We start from the raw sequence: 23,759 nt of genomic DNA, 5'->3' as shown, positions 1-23,759 counted from the left end.
GGGTACTTCAATTTGTAAAATGGGTTTAGGATGGACATTATGAAAAGAACTGGTTCTGAAATGTCATTGAAAAGTATTGCTTGGTGTTGGAGCATTCAAAAAAGCCTTATGGTAAAGTTGTTGGTGAAAAGGATGGGTACTTCAACTTGTAAAATGGGTTTAGGATGGACATTAAGAAAATAATTTGTTCTGAAAAGATATAATAAAGCCTTAAAAAAGTATTAATAAATGGGGGCTCAGGGGCCTTTGGGGCGCCGGGGGTCCTTTGGGAGCCCGGGGGGACCTTTGAGGACCGGGGGCTTCCTTCGGGGTGGGGGTGGGGGGAGCGAAGCCCTTTGGGGTTGGGGTAGGGGACCTCACGACACTGTTCAAATACAACTTGTGTATTATAACGACCACAGAGTTTCACCCTCAAATCCTCTTCTAAAATCATCTTTTAAAATCATCTTCTAAAATGTCTCTAACTGTTTCGCCGAAATAATTCCATAAAATGTCTAAAACGGTTTCGCCCAAATAACTCCTAAACGTAATTTCAGCGTGTTCCTTTTGTTTTTTGGCATCTCTGCGCTGTCACATTTCAAATTACTAAGAAACCTGATTCCCGTGCTAAATCTATTCATCGCTAAGATGTTTCTTGGAGAATTGTTTCCATGGCGTTTGGTTATTAATGTCTTTTGGAGTTCGACCAGTAGAATTGTTTCCGAGGCAAAGACATTAATGACTTGGATCTATTCCTGGAGCAGTACCTGTCAAACATTATTAAACTTTGCCCGGAAACAATTTGATTAATGACTGACAGCACAGGTGTTCCAAATTCCCAATCGCTTTAATTAACCACGTGTTCTCCCTAATGACTCTATGCACATGGCCAAAACAACAACAACAACAACATCGACCTTGGAAATTTAGGTCATTGACCCCATTAACCACGTGTTCTCCCTAATGACTCTATGCCCATATTTGGTGTACTTGTCGGACCTCCTGAGGCCTTTCTACTGTAATATTTGGCAGGGAAGTCACTGGTGATAAATCGCTAGGGTTGGCACCGTGATTGCGTGATTTTCGGGGATTCGGGGAACCAAATTTATTTCGGGGTGACGCATATATTTTCGGGGAAATACCCAAAAACTCGGGGAGAGCGCAAGACCTTCTTGATTTCTAATCTGGAAAATCGAAATACTAAACCACACGAGAAGGAAAAGCTCCGATTTTGCGGTTGACGCAATAAAGAATTGGCGCAAAATTAATTTTAAGTGGACCGAACGCCACCGCCTCTGCCGGTGGCGGCGCGCCTTTGGCGCGCCGGCGGCGTTACGATACTTTGGCGACGTTCGACCGGGCCTATCGTCGGCGGCGTTCGGTCGATCCGTCGGCGCGGCACCGGGGTCTAGCCTAAACAAAGCCAAAGCATTTATTTTTTGTTCTTGGCGCTAAAATTCGGGGCCTCAAGTATGAGTTTAGGACATTTCTCTGCTTTGTATTTTTACGTAATTTGTTATGTTATTCTCCATTTTTTTTTCTGTACATTTTGGTGTAAGAAAATTTTTGTTTCAATTTTTTCCTGGTTTGACCATTTTTTTTTCACGTAGAATTAGTAGCCTATGCATATGACGCCCTCTCAACCCCCTGCTCTTTGCGCTAATGTTTGGCTTGTGCTTTTCAGAGAGCATTTCAGAATACAAGAAAATGTACCCTGTCTGCCATTTCAAGTGTTGATTTGCCGATTGCACTTAAGAAAAAAAATTGAATTGAAAATTTTACTGTATATACTAAAGCAAGCACAAACCCGAGAATCTTCATTCTAAAGCATTGTGGTAAAAAATTGGACATTTTATCATATTTGGTCGTTTGTTAGAGTATTCATTCTTGAAGCAGTAACTACAAAATTCGAACTTATAGCTTAGAGATCTGGGATGAAGGGGGGGGGGGGCACCTTACGTATAGGATAATTTCTGTACATTGTGAGCTGTAATGTTGCTATTGACTTTCATTTGTTAAAAAAAAACTGTATTCTGTACTTGATTTCTCTTTGTTTTCAATATCATATTCGTGGGTATCCTGTTCATAAGAGGGACTGCCACTCCTTTATTCTTCCATTTCTTTTTTGGTAACATTTAACTTCTATATGCAATGCATAGATAGTAATTAGCTGCATTTGGCTTAACTTAAAACTCAGCTCTTTTCATTAAAATCACACCTTGTTATCACAATGCTTCAATATTTAAAAAGTACTGTTCTTTGGTAAAAAGTACCGTTTCTGCAAATAAAGGGGAGATATCACTGCCCCAGCCCCCTTATGCAAGCTTATTCAAATATATTCATCCAGTAGAAGGAAGGTAGGGGTTAATACTCCACTCCATCTCCAGACTGATTGAAAATACCTCTCATGAAACGTTACAAATTTTTAGACGTACGGGCTTTAAGTATTTGCCTAATAAAGGTGCGTTCCCCATTTTGTAAAAATATGCAAGTTTTTGTTCGTCAATATATTGATGGGTTAATACTGTTAATAGTTTTGCATGTCTGAAAATCTATAAGGGGCATTTTCATATTGCTGCACCGAAAGTACCGGTTTTACTCCTTGTTGGTTTAACCCATTAGCCTTTTCGAGGAAAAGCAAATGATCAGTAAAAAGTATGAAACGCAGTTCCATTTACCTAGCAGAAACCCAAGGCATTTCCAGATATAAAGTGTAAAGGAAATGGATCGGCCTTGAAACCGAAGAAGTTCATATTGCCCTGTAAAATATGACAATCTTTCTTACAAGAACTCGATCTGCTTTTTAAAAAGATGTATTGGAAACTAGTTATCTCTTTGCTATAATTTCCGTTTTATGTTTAGAGTGGACTGGATAATGAGACAGAGATAGAAACCACACGAGGGAGCATTCGTATACATCATTTGACATGCAGTGCCCTCCAATCTAATGGAGCCCAAGAAGATTCTCCGAGGTTCCCACGCCTCGAAGAGTGCGCTCATTTTCATTATGAAAATGTTGAACTGTCGTCTTTTGCGGTAAGTACTTTGATTCTTCATTTGTTACTATATCCTGAGAAACTCGGCCATTAAGAAACTACATGCTGTTCACAACCGCTACTGAGAATATGGCGCTTAAATGAGCTAAATCAACAAGTGCTTCTATGCCTAAAATTAACCTCGCCTAAGACTAACAACGTAAGCACATCAAATTCAAATTCAGGATTAATATTAAATAACAGATGTGAATATGAATTTCAAGCATGCTGAAAAATGCTGATGAAGGTCTTTAAAATTAGAAAAAGTTGACCATAAACCCTTTTTGTTAATCATATTTTGAGTTTTTTTTTATTTACCGTGGTTCTCGAAGCTAAACTATTTCTATTACTAAAAGAGTTTAAAAAAGATTTCGCATTTTCTAGAATTACCCACTTTGTTGACATTTTTTGAAAAAGTCAATAGCCAAATGTTTGTCTCTACAAGGGCCCAAGTCGTGAGTCCAATTGGGTATTGAAGCTTTAGCAAATCAAGTTTTTGGTGGGCGTTTCATCAACAACGCGGATCACGGGATTGCCCGCCTTCTGTCACCTTGTGCACCTCTCGGAGCGTCATGTTTGCTGGACAGTTCGGCCATGCGTGGCATAGTCTTAGTAACGCTTGGCACAGCTCCGCCTCGTTTGGCCCTTGCCACCTGGTGTAGGTGATTTTTGGCAGCCGGTGATCCCTCGACGTGGATATAACCCTCAAAGTATAAGTATTGTAGTCAATAGTTCATCAAATGTTAACATTTACACTAATATTGTGGTGATTCAAACAGAAATCACTGAGTTCTATCTTTTAACTAGGAAGCAATTTTTAATTTCCTTTTATAGGTAGTGATGTGCACTCTCACTGTAAAACAGGAAGAATTTAGCTTGTATATTACATTGATATTTATTAGTTAGCAACTTTCTCTCCTTTTTGGAAAAAATGCTTGTTAGCCAAGTAATTGTCTTTAAAGTATTCAAACCACGAGCATAATTACATCTTGAAGATGTAGCAAGCTAGGTTTTTTGTGGGGGTTTCGTCAATAATCTAAATGTAATAGCCCGTTCAGACGCATGGGACAGCGCTCTAAAACCGATCGGTACCATGTGAAAACCGATCAGTTTTTCGCATAGCAATGATCAGTTTTGGGGCTAGGAATGTTTTTTGTTTTCCCTATGGTTCACATTGGTTTTGGGCTAGGAATTTTTTTAGTTTCGCTATGGTACCGATTGGTTTTGGGCTGGGAATTTTTTCTAGTTTCCCTATGGTACCGATTGGTTTTGGCCTAGGAATTTTTTCTAGTTTCCGAATGGTACCAATTGGTTTTGGGCTAGGAATTTTTTCTAGTTTCCCTATTGTGCCGATTGGTCTTGACCTAGGAATTTTTTCTAGTTTCCCTATGGTACCAATTGGTTTTGGGCCATGATTTTTTTCTAGTTTCCCTATGGTACCGATTAGTTTTGGGCTATGCATTTTTTTTCTAGTTTCTCTATGGTACCGATTGGTTTTCAGCTAGGAATTTTTTCTAGTTTTCCTGTGGTACCGATTGGTTTTCGGCTAGCAATTTTTTCTAGTTTCCCTATGGTACCGATTGGTTTTGGGCTAGGAATTTTTTCTATTTTTTCTATGGTACCGACTGGTTTCGGACTAGCAATTTTTTCTAGTTTCCCTATGGTACCGATTGATTTTCGGCTATGAATTTTTTCTAGTTTCCCTATGGTACCGATTGGTTTTGGGCTAGGAATTTTTTCTAGTTTCCCTATGGTACAGATTGATTTTGGGCCATGATTTTTTTAGTTCCCCTACGGTACCGATTCATTTTGGGCTATGAACTTTTTCTAGTTTCCCTATGGTACCGATTGGCTTTGTGCTATGATTTTTTCTAGTTTTCCTATGGTACCGATTGGTTTGGGCTAGGAATTTTTTCTAGTTTCCCTATGGTGCCGATTGGTTTGGGCCAGGAATTTTTTTCTAGTTTCCCTATGGTACTGATTGGTTTTAGGCTATGAATTTTTTCAAGTTTCCCTCTGGTACCGATTGGTTTTAGGCTAAGAATTTTTTCTAGTTTCCCTGTGGTACCGTTTGGTTTTTCATTTGCCGTCGAGCAAACTTTTGCAAGCATTTCTGAAAGTGGAAAGCATGTCAATTTGTTAAGCACACGAAAGTTCAAGATTTATTGGTTCTTGGTCAGTACCACCAGTCTTTTTACGATTCAAGTCATGCTCTATATAATGCTTTACATATATATATATATATATATATATATATATATATATATATATATATATATATATATATATATATATATATATATATATATATATATATATATATATATATATATATATATATATATATAGCCTATATATATATATATATAAAGTAAGAGACGCTGCAGCTTCTAAATGCGAGGTATCCGATGACATGTTTTTGGAATTTTTCACCAAACTTTTAGGCACAGAAAACGTGCACAAGTACATGTTATCAGAGTTTTTCGGAAAAATCTTGCACCTATCGTTTTAACACTTTTCCTTTCGTACTGATCGGTTTCCCTATGCGTCTGAACGAGCTATAACCCTAAAGTTAGGAATGTCATGGACCAGTCCATGACATTTTAAAATTTACTCTTAATATTTAGGTGACCAAGACAGATATCACACCCAAATTTAGTTAAACTGGTTTACTTTTAGCGCAGAATTCACAACCCTAGCAAAGTTTTCCAAATTATTAATATCCCGTCGATATTATTTTGACAATCAAATAACATTGTTTCGGTGATGAATATTGGAAGAAATGGTTATAAAGTTGCTTAAAACTCTATCTTAGCAAGTAAATAACTCTGTTTTGATGATAAAAATTGAGAAAAAAATGCTACTTGAATTAAATCTTTTATTTGCTTTCAGATAACTTACTTTTGATATTTTAAAGATGAAGAAACGGAAACTAAACTGAAACATTCTTTAGGCAACCAAGTACCTCTAAATAGAAGATAGAAAAAGAAGAACAACACCTAAACTATAGAGAACCCCTCATTGGCGGAAAAATAGCTTGGTTTGATCATAAAACCGGGGAATATAAAAAGAAAACTGTGCAATCCCTACATTAGTAACCAAGTGAAATAGGAAGACACGGAGATAAAACTGCTTGGAACCCTTCTTTGGTGTCAAAGTAGCTCTGTGTCAGTGATAAATATTGAAAGAAGTGCCAATAATACAGCTTAATAATGTCATCCAATTACTTCTATTTTAAAAGAAATGAGAATGAAACGTTAGTGAAACTGTTAAACGACTTACTCTGCTAATCAAAAAGCTATAATTTGATGATGAAAAAATTCTGGGAAACCAAAAGAAAACTTGTATAAAATCCTCCATAATTTCCAAGTAGGGTCACTGAATTTCAGAAATTGCGTACACCAGGTCCCACGCGCCAAGCGTGGAGGAATTGTGCAACGCACGTGGTGCTTTGAGATGTTCACCCGGTGGCATAAAGTGGGTAATCCCTCAAAAATGTTCAAATGATGCGAATTTTTTAAGTCATCAATCATAAATACGAGACTAAAATCGTAACACAGAATTCAAAAATCAAAACACGTTTTGTAACCGAAGCCATAAAAGTTTCTAGGAATAATTCTTGGGATTGCATAACTAAGTGTTTATCTATCACATGTCTGTTATCTGTCACATAACGGGATATTCTTGTTCTTACGCATACAGGTCGTATTTGATATTTTCACACCTCTGAAATAATTGCCAAAAACTGTTTGCTAAGTTGTTCTCAAAGGGTGGATCAACAAGGCAATGCAGGTTCAATCACACTTTGATCCCCTTAATCTATATTTGTCTGCTGATCCCCCTTTGAGAACAGCTCATCCAATGGTATTTAGCAATTATCTCAGAAGTTTTAAAGTGTCAGATACGAACTTTAGGTGTAGCACTACAAGTACTGCTAATAACCCAATGGAGCGCCAAGCCGCCTGAGACCAGCACAACTGTGCAAGCTCCTCCTCCATCCCAAATCTACTCAAAGCTTTCCTCTTTATGTCCTACCAAAAATTTCCAGTTCTTTTTACTCCTTTCTTGTGATCTCTTCCTATGCCATTCGGGTACGTCCTTTTTTTGGATCTAGACGGATGGCCGAAAACGACGATCCTTAGCCATCCGTCATCCTTCATCCGCAAAATATGTCCTAGCTATCTCAACCTTTCTCTCATTATAGCCCTAGAAGGACCATATTTTTTCGTGCAGCTTACTCTTTGAAATACGGTCAGTGTGACGGGTACCCAAACCAGTCCGTAGGCCTACATAATTCCCCAGGAAAACATCCAACAAATCCTCGTCCGTTTCTGAAGTTTCCACGTTTCGAAACCATGCTTGACCACTGTCATCACTGTAGCCTTCAATATTCAAATCTTGGTTTGCGGACTTATCTTTCTATTCTTCCAAACTTTTTTCAACTGTGAAAAAGACCCTGGGCCTTGGCTATTTTATTTTTAACGTCTTTACTGCATCCACTTTCTTTACTAATAGTACCGCCCAGGTAAAAGAAGCTATTCAGTTGATCGATCCTCTCTTTACCCAATTAAATAAAAAAAACAATTTTTTTTTAACTGAAAGTAAGGAACGACTTTAAAACTTAAAACGACAGAAATTATTCCGTATATGAAAGGGGCGGTCCCCTCCTCAACGCCTCGCTCTTTACGCTAAAGTTTTTTACTGTTTAAAAAAATAGAGTTGTGAGAAAGTCAAACTTTAGAGTAAAGAGCGAGGCGTTGAGGAGGGGAAAGCCCCTTTCCTATACAAAATAATTTCTGTTCGTTTTAAGTTTTAACGTCATTCCTTACTTTCAGTTAAAAATACTTGTTTTTTTTTATTTAATTTTTGAAAGTTTTTTAATTAATGCAGGTTTTGATTTTGGCTCACCATGCATGAATAATTAAAACAAAATTTGCATATTAATTTTACTTTTATTTGGTTAAATGGCTTTTTCGAAACTTGTTTAATTTTATTTACGAACGTTTTTATTAGTAATAAGTATACGTAACTTACGAATTAATTTACGTAACGAACTTCTATATTCATATATTTTTAATACGTATATTAGGGGTTTCGCCCCCTAGTCAATACCTCGCTCTTTAAGCTGAAAACTTCCTTCATGGAAAGATCCTCCCACATAACCCCTGACCCCCCCCCCCACTACCAGAAAAAATCCCGCCTGAAAACATCTGTATACTTCCCAATAACCAATACTGTATGTTAACATTGGGTAAAGTTCATAACTTTCAGCCCTCCTCCCGGGGACTTCGGGTTATTAAGTCATCCTAAAAGACATAATTATCATATTTTCGACCATGCTGAACAAAATGGCTATCTTGATCGGTTGACTTTGGGAAAAAAATGAGCGTGGGAGGGGGCAGAGTTGCCCTCCATTTTTTTCGGTCCTTTAAAAAGGGCACTAGAACTTCTAATTTCCGTCACAATGAGCCCTCCCACGATATTTTATGACCACTGAGTCGATACGACCACCCCTGGAAAAAAAAAAAAAATAACAAATAAACACGCATCCGTGATCTTTCTTCTGGCAAAAAATACAAAATTCCACATTTTCTTAGATAGGAGCTTGAAACCTCCACGGTAGGGTTCTCTGATACGCTGAATATGATGGTGTGATGTTCATTAAGGTTCTACTATTTTTAGCGGGTCTTTCCCCTTTTTTTCGAAAATCAGCCAAATTTTCTCAGGCGCGTAACTTTTGATGGGTAGAACTAAACTTGATGAAACTTATATATTTGAAATCAGCATTAAAATCTGATTCTTTTGATGTATCTATTGATATCAAAATCCCGTTTTCTAGAGTTTCGATTACCATTGAGCTGGGTCGCTCCTTACTTACAGTTCGTTACCACGAACTGTTAGATATCATCTTATCGTCTTATTCCTAGTCTAATTGATTTAGTCCTCTTGATATTAATTTTCAAATCTATTCTTGCCCACTGACGTCACTGTTATCCATCTTAGATTTATTCCTCATAAATCTACTAGGCTGATGGTTATAGGTATATTACTATGTTAACCACGCTTGTTTAAACTTTTACATCATGTTTATTAGTATACTATTAGTATATCACTATTTCTTGATCTTTTTATGATGACGCAAAAGAGGGTAGTTCTCAAAATGTAGGAAGGTATTTTCTTTTTTGTAATGAAGATACAAAAAAGAACTTTCAGAATCTCCTCTCCCCTAATTGGCACCATGATAACCAAATACGCTATGCTTTGCAATAACTTGTATTGTTAGGATATTTACGTAATAAAGTTATAAAATTTAGAAATTTAGAATCGGCTATTACTACAAAGTAACTCTAAATAAAAGTTCAAATAGGGATAAAATCCTTTTAATAGACAGTGATGATAGAAATTCACAAAAATACCAGATATTTCGGTCACATATACAGTGACCGTCATCAGTAGTAAAACTAAAATAAAACAATTTAAAACAAAAGTTTATATACTAAATCAAATAACACTACATATTGTTTGAATCTCTAATTCTTTTCAAAGCAAAGGCGGAAGCTATTCTCTTTGACCTTCTTGGATTCGGTTCATTAGCGTTCAATGATATAACTTTTGGACAAAGGTCAACTACATTGGGTAACTTGAACTTTACTCTGTCAGATTTTAATAAATTATCATAGATAGAGTTCAGCCCATCTTCACCTGTATCCCGATTCAAAACAATATTCTTGAATAAGATTTTTTTTATTTCAAGAATTTCACGAAAATTTTGCTTTAAACCCCGATCCCTAGAAATCAAAGAGACATTGTCGAACAAAATAAAATGGTCTAGAAAATTAAAAATATGCTTCGAAAGGGCTGTAGTGAAATCGTCAGACTTGGAATCTTGCTTTAAAGCCGAAGAAATAGCATCTTTGTGTTGTAATAATCTCATTTCCAAACTCTGGTTAGTACGTCCCACATATGAGCTTCCACAAGCACATGGGATCTGATAAACCCCACTTTGTTGCCCCAATGAAGGTAGATCCTTCCCAGAATTTAGAAAACTACCCAAAGTATTATTACTCTTTAAAGCTACCCTTAGACCATTGCTTTATAAAATTCTTTTAAGTTTTTCACTTAGCCCGGGTACATATGGTAAGGAACAAAAAACGTCCTTCTCCCGAGTTGTCTCTAAGACTTCCTTAGAAATCTCTAGAAACCTTTTTCTTCTTTTTGAAAAAGTCTGGTTAATTAACTATTCTGGATACATGTTACTTATTAGTATTTTCCTTAGAAAACACAACTCCTCCTCAACAAATTTTGGCGAGCAAATATTAAAGATCCGGTCAGTTAGAGAAATGATCGAACAATATTTTAATTGGTAAGTATGGTTGGTACTAAAAGACAAAAAACTTTTGTTATTGTTCAGCTTTCTGCGAATTTTAAAATCCAGACTACTTTTATTTTTTAAAAAAAGAATATTAAGGAAATAAGGTTATCCAGTCACTCCTAATTCAACATTCAAATTTAAATCACCCCCCAAACAATTAAGAAGTTCCAAATATCCTTTTAATTCCTCCTCCCAATAATCCCATACTGAAATAATGTCATCCATATACCGGCCACAGAAAATATGTTTTAAAAAATATGAATCTAACGCAATTGTTACAATATTCTCCACAAAAATATTAGCTAATAAAGGGGATAAAGGGGCCCCCATAGGTAAACCATTTATTTGTTCGAAATACTCCCCTCTAAATTGAAAAAAATAAGAGAACTTATTGCACAACCTTACTAAATTCATAATTATAGAAACTTCCAAATCTGTTTTGCCACTAATCAAATCCAAATTTCTTAAGAGCTTCCCTTCTAGAAGAGTTTCGGCTGCTTCTACATCAATATTTGTGTACATTGATACAATGTCGATGCTTGAAAGCAAAGAGTTCGAAGAAATTTCTACTTTTTTCAGTTTTTCAACCAAATTCGAAGAATTCTTAATATACGAAATTTGTGTAGACAAAAGTGGTTTACAGATTGACACTAACCATTTGCTCAAAACACTTGTTGGTGACCTTGTGCTTGACAAAATTGGTCGTAATGGTAGGTTAGGCTTATGAATTTTGAGAAGTCCATATAATTTAGGGCACAGAGAACTGCGTGGCAGGCATTTGTAATAGAGTTGAGGTGTAATTTTTCCTTCATCCTTTAAGCACTTCAATTCTTTCTTAAACTTATTTGTAAAAGAGTCTGTTGGATTATACGATAGCTTCTTGTATGTTTTTTCATCCTCTAATAAACTTCTTAATTTTGATTCGTAGTCCTCAGTATTCATCACAACTAAAGTGTTACTCTTATCTGCTTTTGTAATGGTAATTGAACTATCCTTTTTCAAGTTTTTAAGAATTCTTATGTCTTTGATGGTCGTACTAGGAAAATTCGGTTTCAATACAAAATTAGACAGTGTTTTTACGGTAGTAGCTCTTACTAAGCTAACATCTCTTATTAGATTTGCGTTTTTATGCAAAGATGTTTCTATTGAAGAGATAGTGTCTTCCATGGGGACTTTATCCGGTTTAAAAAAAATTTCGTACCCTTTTCAAGCACTGACTTTTCTTGTATGGTTACGGTTCTTGATGAAAAATTAACCACACCTGGTCCAAGAATTGACGAAGGTATTACCGAATTATTTGAAGAGAATGGGAAACTTCCTTTCCTTGATGTTCTTCTTTTGAAAAATGAAAATAGTCTGGATTTTAAAATTTACAGAAAACCGACAAATAACAATAGATTTTTGTCTTATAGTTCCGGTCACGCTCGTCCAGTAAAAATTGGTTTGATCATTTCTTTAACTGATCGGATCTTTAATATTTGCTCTCCAAAATTTGTTGAGGAGGAGTTGTCTGTTCTAAAGAAAATACTAATAAGTAACATGTATCCAGAATGGTTAATTAACCAGACTTTTTCAAAAAGAAGAAAAAGGTTTCTAGATATTTCTAAGGAAGTCTTAGAGACAACTAGGGAGAAGGACGTTTTTTGTTCCTGACCATATGTACCCGGGCTAAGTGAAAAACTTAAAAGAGTTTTACAAAGCAATGGTCTAAGTGAAGCTTTAAAGAGTAATAATACTTTGGGTAGTTTTCTACATTCTGGGAAGGATCTAACTTCATTGGGGCAACAAAGTGGGGTTTATCAGATCCAATGTACTTGTGGAAGCTCATATATGGGACGGACGAACCAGAGTTTGGAAATGAGATTATTACAACACAAAGATTCTATTTCTTCAGCTTTAAAGCAAGATTCTAAGTCTGAAGATTTCACTTCAGCCCTTTCGGAACATATTTTTAATTTTCCAGACCATTTGATTTTGTTCGATAATGTCTCTTTGATTTCTAGGGATCGGTGTTTAAAGCAAAATTTTAGTGAAATTCTTGAAATAAAGAAAATCTTATTCTAGAATATTGCTTTGAATCGGGATACAGGTGAAGATGGGCTGAACTCTATCTATGATAATTTATTAAAATCTGACAGAGTAAAGTTCAAGTTACCCAATGTAGTTGACCTTTGTCCAAATGTTATATCATTGAACGCTAATCAACCGAATCCAAAAAGGTCAAAGAGAATAGCTTCCGCCTTTGCTTGGAAAAGAATTAGAGATTCAAACAATATGTAGTGTTATTTGATTTAGTATATAAACTTTTGTTTTAAATTGTTTTATTTTAGTTTTACTACTGATGACGGTCACTGTATATGTGACCGAAATGTCTGGTATTTTTGTGAATTTCTATCATCACTGTCTATTAAAAGGATTTTATCCCTATTTGAACTTTTATTTATCGTCATGGAAAGGCAGTGTGGTCTCCGAAATTATCTACAAAGTAACTCGTTTTTTTGCTTCTTTAAAGTAAGATTAGGGGTGAGCAAAATTCGAAAGTAACGGGAGAATTTGGTATTCTAGTACAGTATTGCACTTTCCGGTAATGTAAAACTCACTCTAATAGGAAATCTGTGAATTTGAATAATCTAGTCCTATACTAAGTCCACACTAGCGCGTTGACTATGATCTCAAAAAACTCGGTAAATTTGCAGTGGACCTTATAATTCAGCTAAGATGAAAGTGAAAACGTCATTTGATGCCTTTTTTTATGCTCTTTCATAATTCAATAATAACTTCTTGGGCTAATTGCATCTTGAGCCCTTAAAGGGGTCCCAAAGGTAATTTATATGAATTATGAAAGAGCATAAAAAAACATCAAATGATGTTTTCACTTTCATCCTAGCTAAATTATATGGCCCAGTGCAACTTTACCATGAACTTTATCCCCACCCCTCTAATGTGGAAATATATACCCTGAATTGGAATATACCCTGAATTGTCGACGGTAATTTTTCAAATCCCAAAATTTAGCTTTTTTTTGTCGATGGCATTTGAAAAACTTGAAACGGTAGGAAAACGGTCTATATTTGTGTTGCCTAATAAATGATGTTTAAATTGTTATAAACATTTATGTTTGGAATATATTACTCTTGAACAACCTATTTATAAAATAGTGATATATTTTTAACCACTTTTCAATAACTTAACTAGTGTTGATAACTTCTTTGTATGGTTACAAAAATGAAATACTTTTGGGGCCCCTTTAAGGGCTCAAGATGCAATTAGCCCTAGAAGCGATTATTGAATTATGAAAGAGTATAAAAAAAACATCAAATGACGTTTTCACTTTCATCTTAGCTAAGTTATAAGGCCCACTGCACATTTACCAAAAAGCGTTGTACCAAAAACGCTGGCGAAAGACCATTTGTGGGGTGTTCGCATACTCTCTTTTTGCTTTTATTTTTTCTTTTCTTTTTTAAATAGCCTTTTTTTTTTACAAGGGGTGTTAGGTATTTGAAAGGCCGTGTGTTTTTTCTGTTTTAAGAACCCAAATTTCAATATCAGCTGCATGTTTTTAATTAGTCACTTTACAAACCATTAAATATCAGCTTTGGTGAAAATAAACACCAGTTGTGAAATTTTGTGATATTAGCATCTGATTTTGTAATCAGTAGGCTAAGAAATCTTCTGATATTTTTTTTTTCTTCGAACTTTTTCAGTCTCATCCCTTATTATAAACGAAAATAAAAGATTGCTTTCCCTCTATTTGCTTCAGTGACTTAGCTTTTAGATACCGAACATCGTTTTATTCCTGGAAAATTATCCCTCTCACGACAAAGCCCTTGCTAATGGACTTGAGAAATCTGCTTAACTTCTTTCATTTGAACTTGATAACATATTTTAGTTCTCAAAGAATGGGAAATTATTCCTTCTGTTGTTTTTTTTTTTTTTGGTATCTGTTTTATCTTAATTTTGATTGAGCTCTATATAAATATTTGATTACTATTAATAATATTGACATAAATATTGATAATATTAATGTTAATTAATATTGACAATAACATGCTATTTGTACCTGCCACTAAAAGTTAATTCCATTTTTTTATGACTTGTTTTTATACCATGAGACAAAAGAGTTGCCTTTGGAAGCTTTAAGTTAGGTAGAGTTAAAAAAGCTCAAATTTTGTTTACGAATTATCTGCTCTAAAAAAGGGAGAAGAGTCTTAAAAGACAGTGATCTGTGATTTGAGGAGAAAAATTTGGGAATTTGTTGGGTCCCTAGACAAGTTAAACCTAAATACTAGCTAGATATTATTTGATATACAGTATTTATATAGTGTTGTTTTAAATATAAAACTCATTATAGTTAAATAGCGCTCCGGTCCTTAAAGGGATTGCAATCCCCCTAGCGGCTGTGCTGGTTTGCAATGAAAAAGCTAATATTAGTGTCGTATAATTGATGTTCTACTGCTAGAATCCAAATTTATAGCGTTTTGCATGGGCAGTTTACTTTTACATCTTTTATAACTAATATAGACGGGTAGTTTTCCATTAGACGTCTGATTCCGAGGCCCATGAAGCATTGTAACAACTATGACCCATGGGTCACTTCTGGAAAAAGACATCTGACTATGCTGAACAGGGAAAAACTTAAAAATATGCCGTGCCATAATACAGCTTCAGAAATAAGTTTTATGTCCACAAAGCAAGAATAAAATAGATATACTGGAAACTACTTTTTACGAACCTCTTGTTTGTGTTTTGATCACCTTTTTGATGGCCTCGGACCATTTCCTGTAGTTAAGAACCCTCAGGAAAATTGTCGGTTTATGGATATCATATATATGCACATATTAACCAAAGGATGAAACAACACCAACAAGCTTGCATGGTATTTGGTTCTAGCTATAGTAGCCATGGTGAGAACGTACACCTGAAACCACAACCAAGATGTTGACCAGTTTAGCCGAACGAACTCCGCTTGTCTTTTTTGTAATTACACTGATGAAAACATGATTCGAAACATCCTAACCTCCCCCCCCCCCTCCGTGGTCATATTAAGTGCATGCCCTAAAAAGACACCGCTATGAGCCACAGTCTTACACTCCCTCCAAGTTTGGGTACCGTCTAATATCCCCTTCTGGTAAATATTCTCACAGAAAAAAAACTCTCATTCATCCTCCCCCACAGAGTTCCAAGCGATCCCGAATTCTGAGAAAAAGAAATTCATTATAGGACATCAATCGTTACTCCTGGCTAAGTTTGGTTGACATCGATTAACCCAATTTCATAGGTATCCTTATTGCAAGAATTTTATTTACCCCTCTTTCCTTCCCTGAGAAGGCAGTTGGTTCCTGAGCCCCTGAAGTGGTCACTTCGGACACTAGATGTTCACTAAAAAAAAAAAAAAATTACTAATGTTTCTTACGGTTATATTTTTACCGTCTTTTTTCATGGAATTTTATGCAAAGGTATAAATTTTAGTGGATGGTCGTTACAAAGGCGATTACAAGGTAAGAGACAAACTCAAAGGATTTGAATTATTGGGTAGAAAACACTTCTGTGAAATCATTACGCTAAAAAAAAAAAAAAAAAAAAACGAAATGAATTTCCTTTGACCCGTTAATGTTGGTTGATGCGTCATCTTCTTTAACGAACAATAGCCTGCGAATTAGTCCCCGAAGCCGTGCCGCGCCGACATGACGGTGGCGAATTTGTGATTTAGTATCGGCGGCGGCGCGCCGCCCTACGTGCCGAATTTTTTTGGCGGCGCGCTGCCGATTTCTGACCGGCGACGCGCCGCGGCGCGCCAATTTTTCTGATTAAAAATATTAAAACAAAATTCCATTTCATCAAGCACGTTCAACCTCAACTTGATTTTAGTAAGGATTTTTAAATGGTTGGCTAAAAACATACAAGAACAATATGACAAAAAAGGAATTTGTTGGGCCGTACGGAAAATGTTTATGTTCACCGTCGATCAGACCAAGTAGAATTCCCATTTTCAGCCACTAGACCCAGGTAAACCTATGTTGTGTTTATGTTTAGTATCGCATTGTTCCTATAAAATCCCGTGTTTAGTCATTTTTCTTCTTGTTAATGATTTGGGTTAATGTGTGTATAACTTTCAAAGTTTGAAGTTTCAACATCTCCTGTGCATCAAATACATACGAAAAGGAAGTGCAAACAACAGCAAAAAACACTGTATACAAGTCAGATACCATGGCTTAACAATACGAAAATTTTTAAATCAACGGTTACAAGAAGGTTAATTCAGAGATGACACTCTGAACAAGTTTATTGTTTTCATGGACAAAAGTGAGTTTGTTCACTCTGCTTGGAGCCAGCATTGATGATTTTGCAGTCATTATCAGTCCTGTCGTGCTAAAAAGCTGTTTAGCTGGGGCACTTGTGGCTGGTACAGCCAGAACTTGACGAGCGTAACTGCCACTCACGGGATCTGATACTACCATTGGACCTTGGGATCCCACAGATTTCCGCAAATGGGCTCCTTCCTTGTGTCTGCTGAAAAAAAGTTGTTTTATCAGGGAGAACTAACCTGCACCTTTACCGTAGAGCCTTTGCGCCCTACACTACAGGGAGAACTAAACTGCACTTTTAACCTCTTTTCTTATCAACACTAAATAAGCCTCCAAAATTCTTTTCTGAAAGAAGTGGCCGAGTTATGAAGTTTCGAGTCAAAGTTTAAGGCTACTTCAACTTCAGTGTGCTCTGCTCACTGTGCAAAAAAAAAAATGTAATTCATTTCTATAGATATTGATATATTTCTATACTAGCTCTAGCTCTTTTCCAGATAACATCCTGAATTGCCTAATGCTCTTTTACCTACCTCTTTTCATCCGAAAAATCAGAAAGAGAAATGAATAGAATTTCAAAGTGGAAGGTAGAATTTTTATTTTAAAGAAAAATTTCTTCTTCATCTTCCTACGATCCGATATACATGGCAGTATTTATCTTTAAGAAGCAGATTAGCCGGGATGACGGTTGATGCCCGGAGGCCGATATCGATAAGAAAAAAAGAGAGCCAAAAAAAAAAAAAAAAGAACGGCGGCGTATGTTTGACGCCGCCGCCGATAGAATCAGTGGTGGCGTCAGCGCGCTGATGCAATCTCGGCGGCGTGCCACCGCTTTTTTTTCGGCGGCGTGCCGCCGACTTTTCGGTGCGGCTTCGGGGTATACTGCGAATGGTATTTTTCAGCTCTCCTGTAAAATATTTCGGTACTTGGGCATTATATGGGCAGTTACAAGGAAACCAGTCACGAAAAACCCGTTTTTGATGGGTTAATCCAAGAGACCGCTATAAAATAATGGAATCCATAGCGTGGTTTTCATTGCGTATACGATATTTAAACTGTTGTTTTTTGGGGTTTAGGGGGGGGGGAGGTACCTAGGTTAGATTAAGTTGCGTATTTAATATATGCAATGCTTTACCCCCCCCCCCACCCCCAAAACTGTAAAAATAAAGCCCAAATTTATTTATAAACAATTATATATTCATCCTATTTTATTTTATTTCATTAGCATTAACCAAACTTGACTTTTTAGAAATGCCAATATAATGCCCAAGTACCAGTATTTCACCTGCCACAATGCGTTTTGAATGACAAGTCATTGTTTTAAGCTGCAATATTTAACACAAGAGGACTGTTTTCTTTTTTCACAAAATGATATCTTTTGACTTCAACCTTTGTTCACAAGTAGCCGAAACAAAAAGTATAACAATAGATAGATTCTTCTTGTCTTTTGTTTATTATCATCGAGATTGTTGTTTATCGGAAAATGTTCCTTTCCAGCCAAATCAAACACTGTTATCAAATATCAGTGATCACTGAGAATCCTGGTTACTTTCCATATCTCAATTAATAAGTCCTTCCTCAGTTTTGGCACGCTTTCAATATGAGCATTTTTCATCTTGTATAAACAGTTGGTTCCCAAGTTAGGATTTTTCTCTCTTTCTCAATGTTTCCAGAATGTCTACTATCCCTCTCCCAGCAGGATACATAGATTAGCGCTGAACTTGTTTAAACTAATGTTTAACAACGGTTCGTCAAAGGCGTGTCTTTTTGCTTGCCAAACTGCCGTGACCTGTAGTCCATAATTCTGGTGTGTTTGGTCGAAAAGTAATTTATTAGGGAGGAAAATGCTGAATCATGACAAGCAAATTGACGATCATGTCGGAGGATAGAAATCTTGTTGTGTCAGAAAAGAGCTAACAAATGTAAACTTTTATTTTGATTTTTAGTATGATTTAAAAACTTAGATTGATATATCTTTGAAATTCGTTGGCCCTGTTCCCATATTGTTGTAAATACTATTTTAAACAACCGATTTTTCCCCAAAACTTTTGTTTCAAAATATATTATGTATAAACTATATTTTCTTAACAAGCTATAAAACATTGAATTTGACATTATATTCATTCCTAACAACATAAAACTTGTGGAACAGTTTTGAAAAAAAAAAAGACATTCAAGATAAAAAAAACTAAGCAAATTTAGAAATTGTGTAGCCCAAATGTGGACAATGGTCAATGGATACTCTGAAAAATGTCTTTTAAGGAACACTCACACTGCTTATGGGTGCTTACGATTGAATAAAATAAATTTGAAATTTTATTGCTTTACTGATTTTATTGGAGCTCTAAAATAAAAACCCTAACATTTTAAGGGTAATGCAATGTTTACTATCAAGGTAAAGAATAGAGTTGTTTCATAACGCATTATATACAATTAATGCCAGTTGTAAGGAAGTTCATGTCAATAATTGAGCCTTTTAGAAACAAAATGATCTAATTCCATCTTCTCATTTTTAAAAGGCTCTTAGCATCAAACTTACTTTAAGGTACTTTACTTGAGTCGAGGCACAGGTTGTTCAGCCTAGCTCGACGCCATGGATATGTTAGACCACATTCTGCTATTGTCTTAGATGTTGAGGGCGGAGGAGTTTCAACCGGGATTTGTCCTATTTTCGTCCGTATTTCCGGAATATTCCCAAAGGCTCGAGGTCTTTCTTCATTGTTTCATGATAAATGACACAGGAAGAGCAGAAGGTCCAAACCATTTGAGCTTTCTGCTATTGACGATAGCGGATAATAAATGCTTCTGACTGCACATTTGCATTAGAATTACGCTGCATATCCTTTGCTAAGTTTGAGTGCATTCAGGCACTTCCGATCAAAGATGTCGAGAGAGCATTCTTATTTTGCCTTTAGTGGTCAGGATTTGCATCCCTACTACAAATTAGGGCGAATGCATACCATATAGACCCGGAGTTTGGAATCTGATATTGATCACCGTGTATTATTTCCTCGGACAGCTTCCTCCAATTCTGTTATAATCCTAGCCCACTATGATCTTGTCTCCCCTAGCTGTCTGTGAGTTTACTTTGGAAGCTGTTTGAACTCTTCTCTATCTAGGGACGCTTCCGACTTGTCTGTGAGTGCCTGCATTGTCTTTGCCATGCACCACCTCTTGTAGTTTTGGCTCGTTCTCTGAGTATCTTTGATGCTGCGTCTTGTGTTGCTAGTTTGATTTTTTGCTATGATAGTTCTGTATTTTCGCGTCTGAATTGTCATTCCGATCTTAGAGGACGGCGAGAGATTGGAACCGGCTACTCAACTCGAGATCAAACTCAGCCTTAATCGCTGGGATTTGTAGATTCCTTTGTCATATTTGTTCCTGGGTTGCGTTCTTCTCCTGGCTGACTGTTTCTGTTTAAGTTTGGCTCTGTATGTCCTACAGTCAGGGACAAAGGAACGCCATCTTTGCATTATTATTAAATCATCTAGTTGTGAAAGTATCCGGCCACCTCGTGATCTTCACGTGAACATGACCACCCTATCAGCACCTGGAGCCTTATTATTTTTTTTTTCCTTTTAGTACTGTCGCTAATTCTTCCTCACAAAACAAATCTTCCTTCACATCCAATATATCACAAACTTTTTCATTTTTCTCTATATATTTTCCTTCAACTCTTTCTCGGTTTAGCAACTTCTCCAAATGCTCTGCCCATCTCTCTTTAATTCTTTCCTTATCGCTAATTGTGGCCCCATTACTATCTTTAACTGGTCCAAGTCCGGATTGACTACTCCCTCTCAATTTATTGACATGTCAGTACAATATTTTACTATTATGCCGTCTAGCTGCATCTTGCAGATCCACGGCAATGTTATCCATGGCCTCCACTTCACACCTCCTTATTTCATATTTTAATGTTTTCTCGACTTTCTTTACATTCCTTTTGTTTTCATATGATCTATCACTCAGATAATTCTTGTACAATTACTTTCTCCTTTCTATTAGACATAAAGCTATTTCACTAATGTTCTTAGCTGCAGTCCTAGCTTTCTTCCCTAAGACACCTTCAGCAACTTCACATTTATTTTTCTAAAGTTATTCCAACCATCTTCCACATTATCAAATTTTAAACTCTCAAGTTTAGTATTCAACTGTTCCGGGAAATTTTCTCTCAAATTCTCATCCTGGAGGCTACCAACATCATAACTTCCCGGGAGGTAGTTACCCTTCCGAAATTTCAGCTTTAAATTATCCCTTGACACTACTAGATGATGATCTTCACTTTTAACATCAATAACAGCACTCCTATATACCCTAGTATCTTGTATTGATCCTGCCAGTCTTCGGTGTAGTATAACATAATCAATAAGGTTTGATGTCTTACCATCACGTGAATATCATGTTAACTTATGAGCCATTTTATTATCAAACACCGTGTTGGTTATAACTATATTGTTGTACCTACAAAATTGCAAAAGTCTGTATCCATTACTGTTTTCTTTTCCTACACCAAATTTACCTAGGTTAGGATACCATCTATCCCTATTTCTACCGACCTGGGCGTTAAAATCTCCTAGTAAAAACGAAGAAAAATCTTTTAATGTTAAAGAATAAATGAATCCAAAAGAACAAAAATTAAATGCACAATCATAGCAAACAAACGTACAACGAGTAGCCTACTAATATGAATGAATAGATAAATCTTAAAACGAGTAAAACTTAAATTGAATATGCAAATCAAGCTTAAAACTAAGAAAAATCTTTTACTGTTAAAGAATAAATGAATCCAAAACGAACAAAAATTAAATATACAATCATAGCAAACAAACGTACAGCAGGTAGCCTACTAATATAAATGAATAAATAAATCGTAAAACTTTAATTGAATATGCAAATCAAGCTTAAAACGAAGAAAAATCTTTTACTATTAAAAAGTAAATGAAAATCAAAACGAAAAGAGATTAAATAAGCACTCATAGCAAACAAACATGAAAGAGGAACTAACATAAATGAAGAAAAAAAAATCTTAACACGAGTAAAACCCAAGTTGAACATGCAAATCAAGCTTAAAACGAATAAAAATCTTTTACTTGTAAAGAGTAACTCTTAAAACGAGCAAAATTTAAATTTAATATTCCAATCAAGCTTAAAATGAAGAAAAATATGTTGCATTTAAAGAATAAATGGAACCCAAAATGAATAGAAAAAAAATATACAATCATAGAAAACAAACATGAATACGCTTCTCCTGTCTGGCATCCGGGCCTCTCAATTGAAGTAACCAAAAAAATCGAAAATATTCAAAAAAGAGCCCTGAGGATTATTTATAAAGAAGGCAAGGTCCCATATTCCTACCTCCTTGAAACTTCAAAACTTGATACCCTCGATTCCAGAAGAAAAAATTTATGAATCCGTTTTGAGAAGTCAGCACAAATAAATCCCCTTATTGAAAACCTCTTTCCTAGCCGCCACTCACCCATAAGAAATCGTCAGCCCCGTATAGTGTCCTAACCCATCCCTATCCTTTCTCCCATACCCTTTTCTACCTTACGTTATAAAAAAACTTTTCTTCCCTTTTGTACAAATAAAATCAACCAAAATCACAACCCTTAAGTTTGCCAAAAATTTAAACTGTTTTGTGTATATTTTGTTTTATTTTTGAATATTTGGTTATTTTATTTGTTACCCTTTTTATATTATGACCTATAAAATTTTTTATAATTATGACCTGTATTTAGGACTTTTGTATTTTGTCTTTTCTGACTGTTGCCTGTTGTGTTTTCGTTACAGTGGTAACTATGTATTGTTATTGTATTATTTTGTTATTGTATTTTTTTTTACTAAGAAATAAGAATTCGGCCCACTAGGTTTTGTGATAGTTCTTTTGCCAACAAATATCTATCTATCTATCTATGCAAGAGGTACTAATATAAATGAATAAAAAAAAAAAATCTTAAAACGAGTTAAGCTTAAATTGAATATGCAAATCAAGCTTAAAGCGAAGAAAAATCTTTTACTGTTAAAGAGTAAATGAAACCCAAAACGAACAGAAATTAAATAAGCAAACATACAAGAGGTACTAACATAAATGAAGAAAAAAAAATCTTTACACGACTAAAACCTAAGTTGAATATATACAATAGCAAACATAAATATACAATCATAGCAAACAAACGTACAACAGGTAGCCTACTAATATAAATGAATAAATAAATCTTAAAACGGGTAAAACTTAAATTGAATATGTAAGTCAAGCTTAAAACGAAAAAAAGTGTTTTACTATTAATGAATAAATGTTTTACTATTAAACAAACTTACAACAGGTAGCCTACTAATATAAATGAATAAATTTATCTTAAAATGACTAAAACTTAAATTGAATATACAAATCAAGCTTAAAACGAAGAAAACTCTTTTACTATTAAAGAATAAATGAATCCAAAACGAACAGAAATTAAATATACAATCATAGCAAACAAACGTAAATCAGGTAGCCTACTAATATAAATAAATAAATCTTAAAACGAGTAAAACTTAAATTGAATATGCAAATGAAACTTAAAACGAAGAAAAATCTTTTACTATTAAAGAATAAATGAATCCAAAACGAACAGAAATCAAATATACAATCATAGCAAACAAACGCACAACGGGTAGCCTACTAATATAAATGAATAAATAAATCTTGAAACGGGTAAAACTTAAATTGAATATGCAAGTCAAGCTCAAAACGAAGAAAAATCTTTTACTATTAAAGAATAAATGAATCCAAAACGAACAGAAATCAAATATACAATCATAGCAAACAAACGCACCACGGGTAGCCTACTAATATAAATGAATAAATAAATCTTGAAACGGGTAAAACTTAAATTGAATATGCAAGTCAAGCTCAAAACGAAGAAAAATCTTTTACTATTAAAGAATAAATGAATCCAAAACGAACAGAAATTAAATATACAATAATGGCAAACAAACGTACAACAGGTAGCCTACTTACAAATGAATAAATAAATCTTAAACGAGTAAAACTTAAATTGAATATACAAATCAAGCTTAAATCGAACAGAA

General features: G+C 35.2%; 1 protein-coding gene across 3 annotated transcripts in view; it reads left to right on the top strand.

Annotated features, from left to right (window-relative positions):
• The window catches only part of CdGAPr (GTPase-activating protein CdGAPr), a 286,444-nt gene that overhangs the window by 52,543 nt on the left and 210,142 nt on the right, over positions 1–23,759 (top strand). For all 3 annotated transcript variants that reach the window (XM_089090758.1, XM_089090757.1, XM_089090756.1), the window contains one exon: positions 2,842–3,015. In XM_089090758.1, coding sequence (XP_088946884.1) covers positions 2,842–3,015 — 174 coding nt within the window. The remainder of the gene's footprint in view (positions 1–2,841; positions 3,016–23,759) is intronic.

This window comes from Artemia sp. Qi Xiang Cuo, chromosome 6 (assembly GCF_049724085.1).
Source record: "Artemia sp. Qi Xiang Cuo chromosome 6, ASM4972408v1, whole genome shotgun sequence".
Taxonomy (NCBI): Eukaryota; Metazoa; Arthropoda; class Branchiopoda; order Anostraca; family Artemiidae; genus Artemia; species Artemia sp. Qi Xiang Cuo.
Note: the sequence above shows the minus strand (reverse complement) of the source record. Positions and strands in the feature narration are given on the sequence as shown.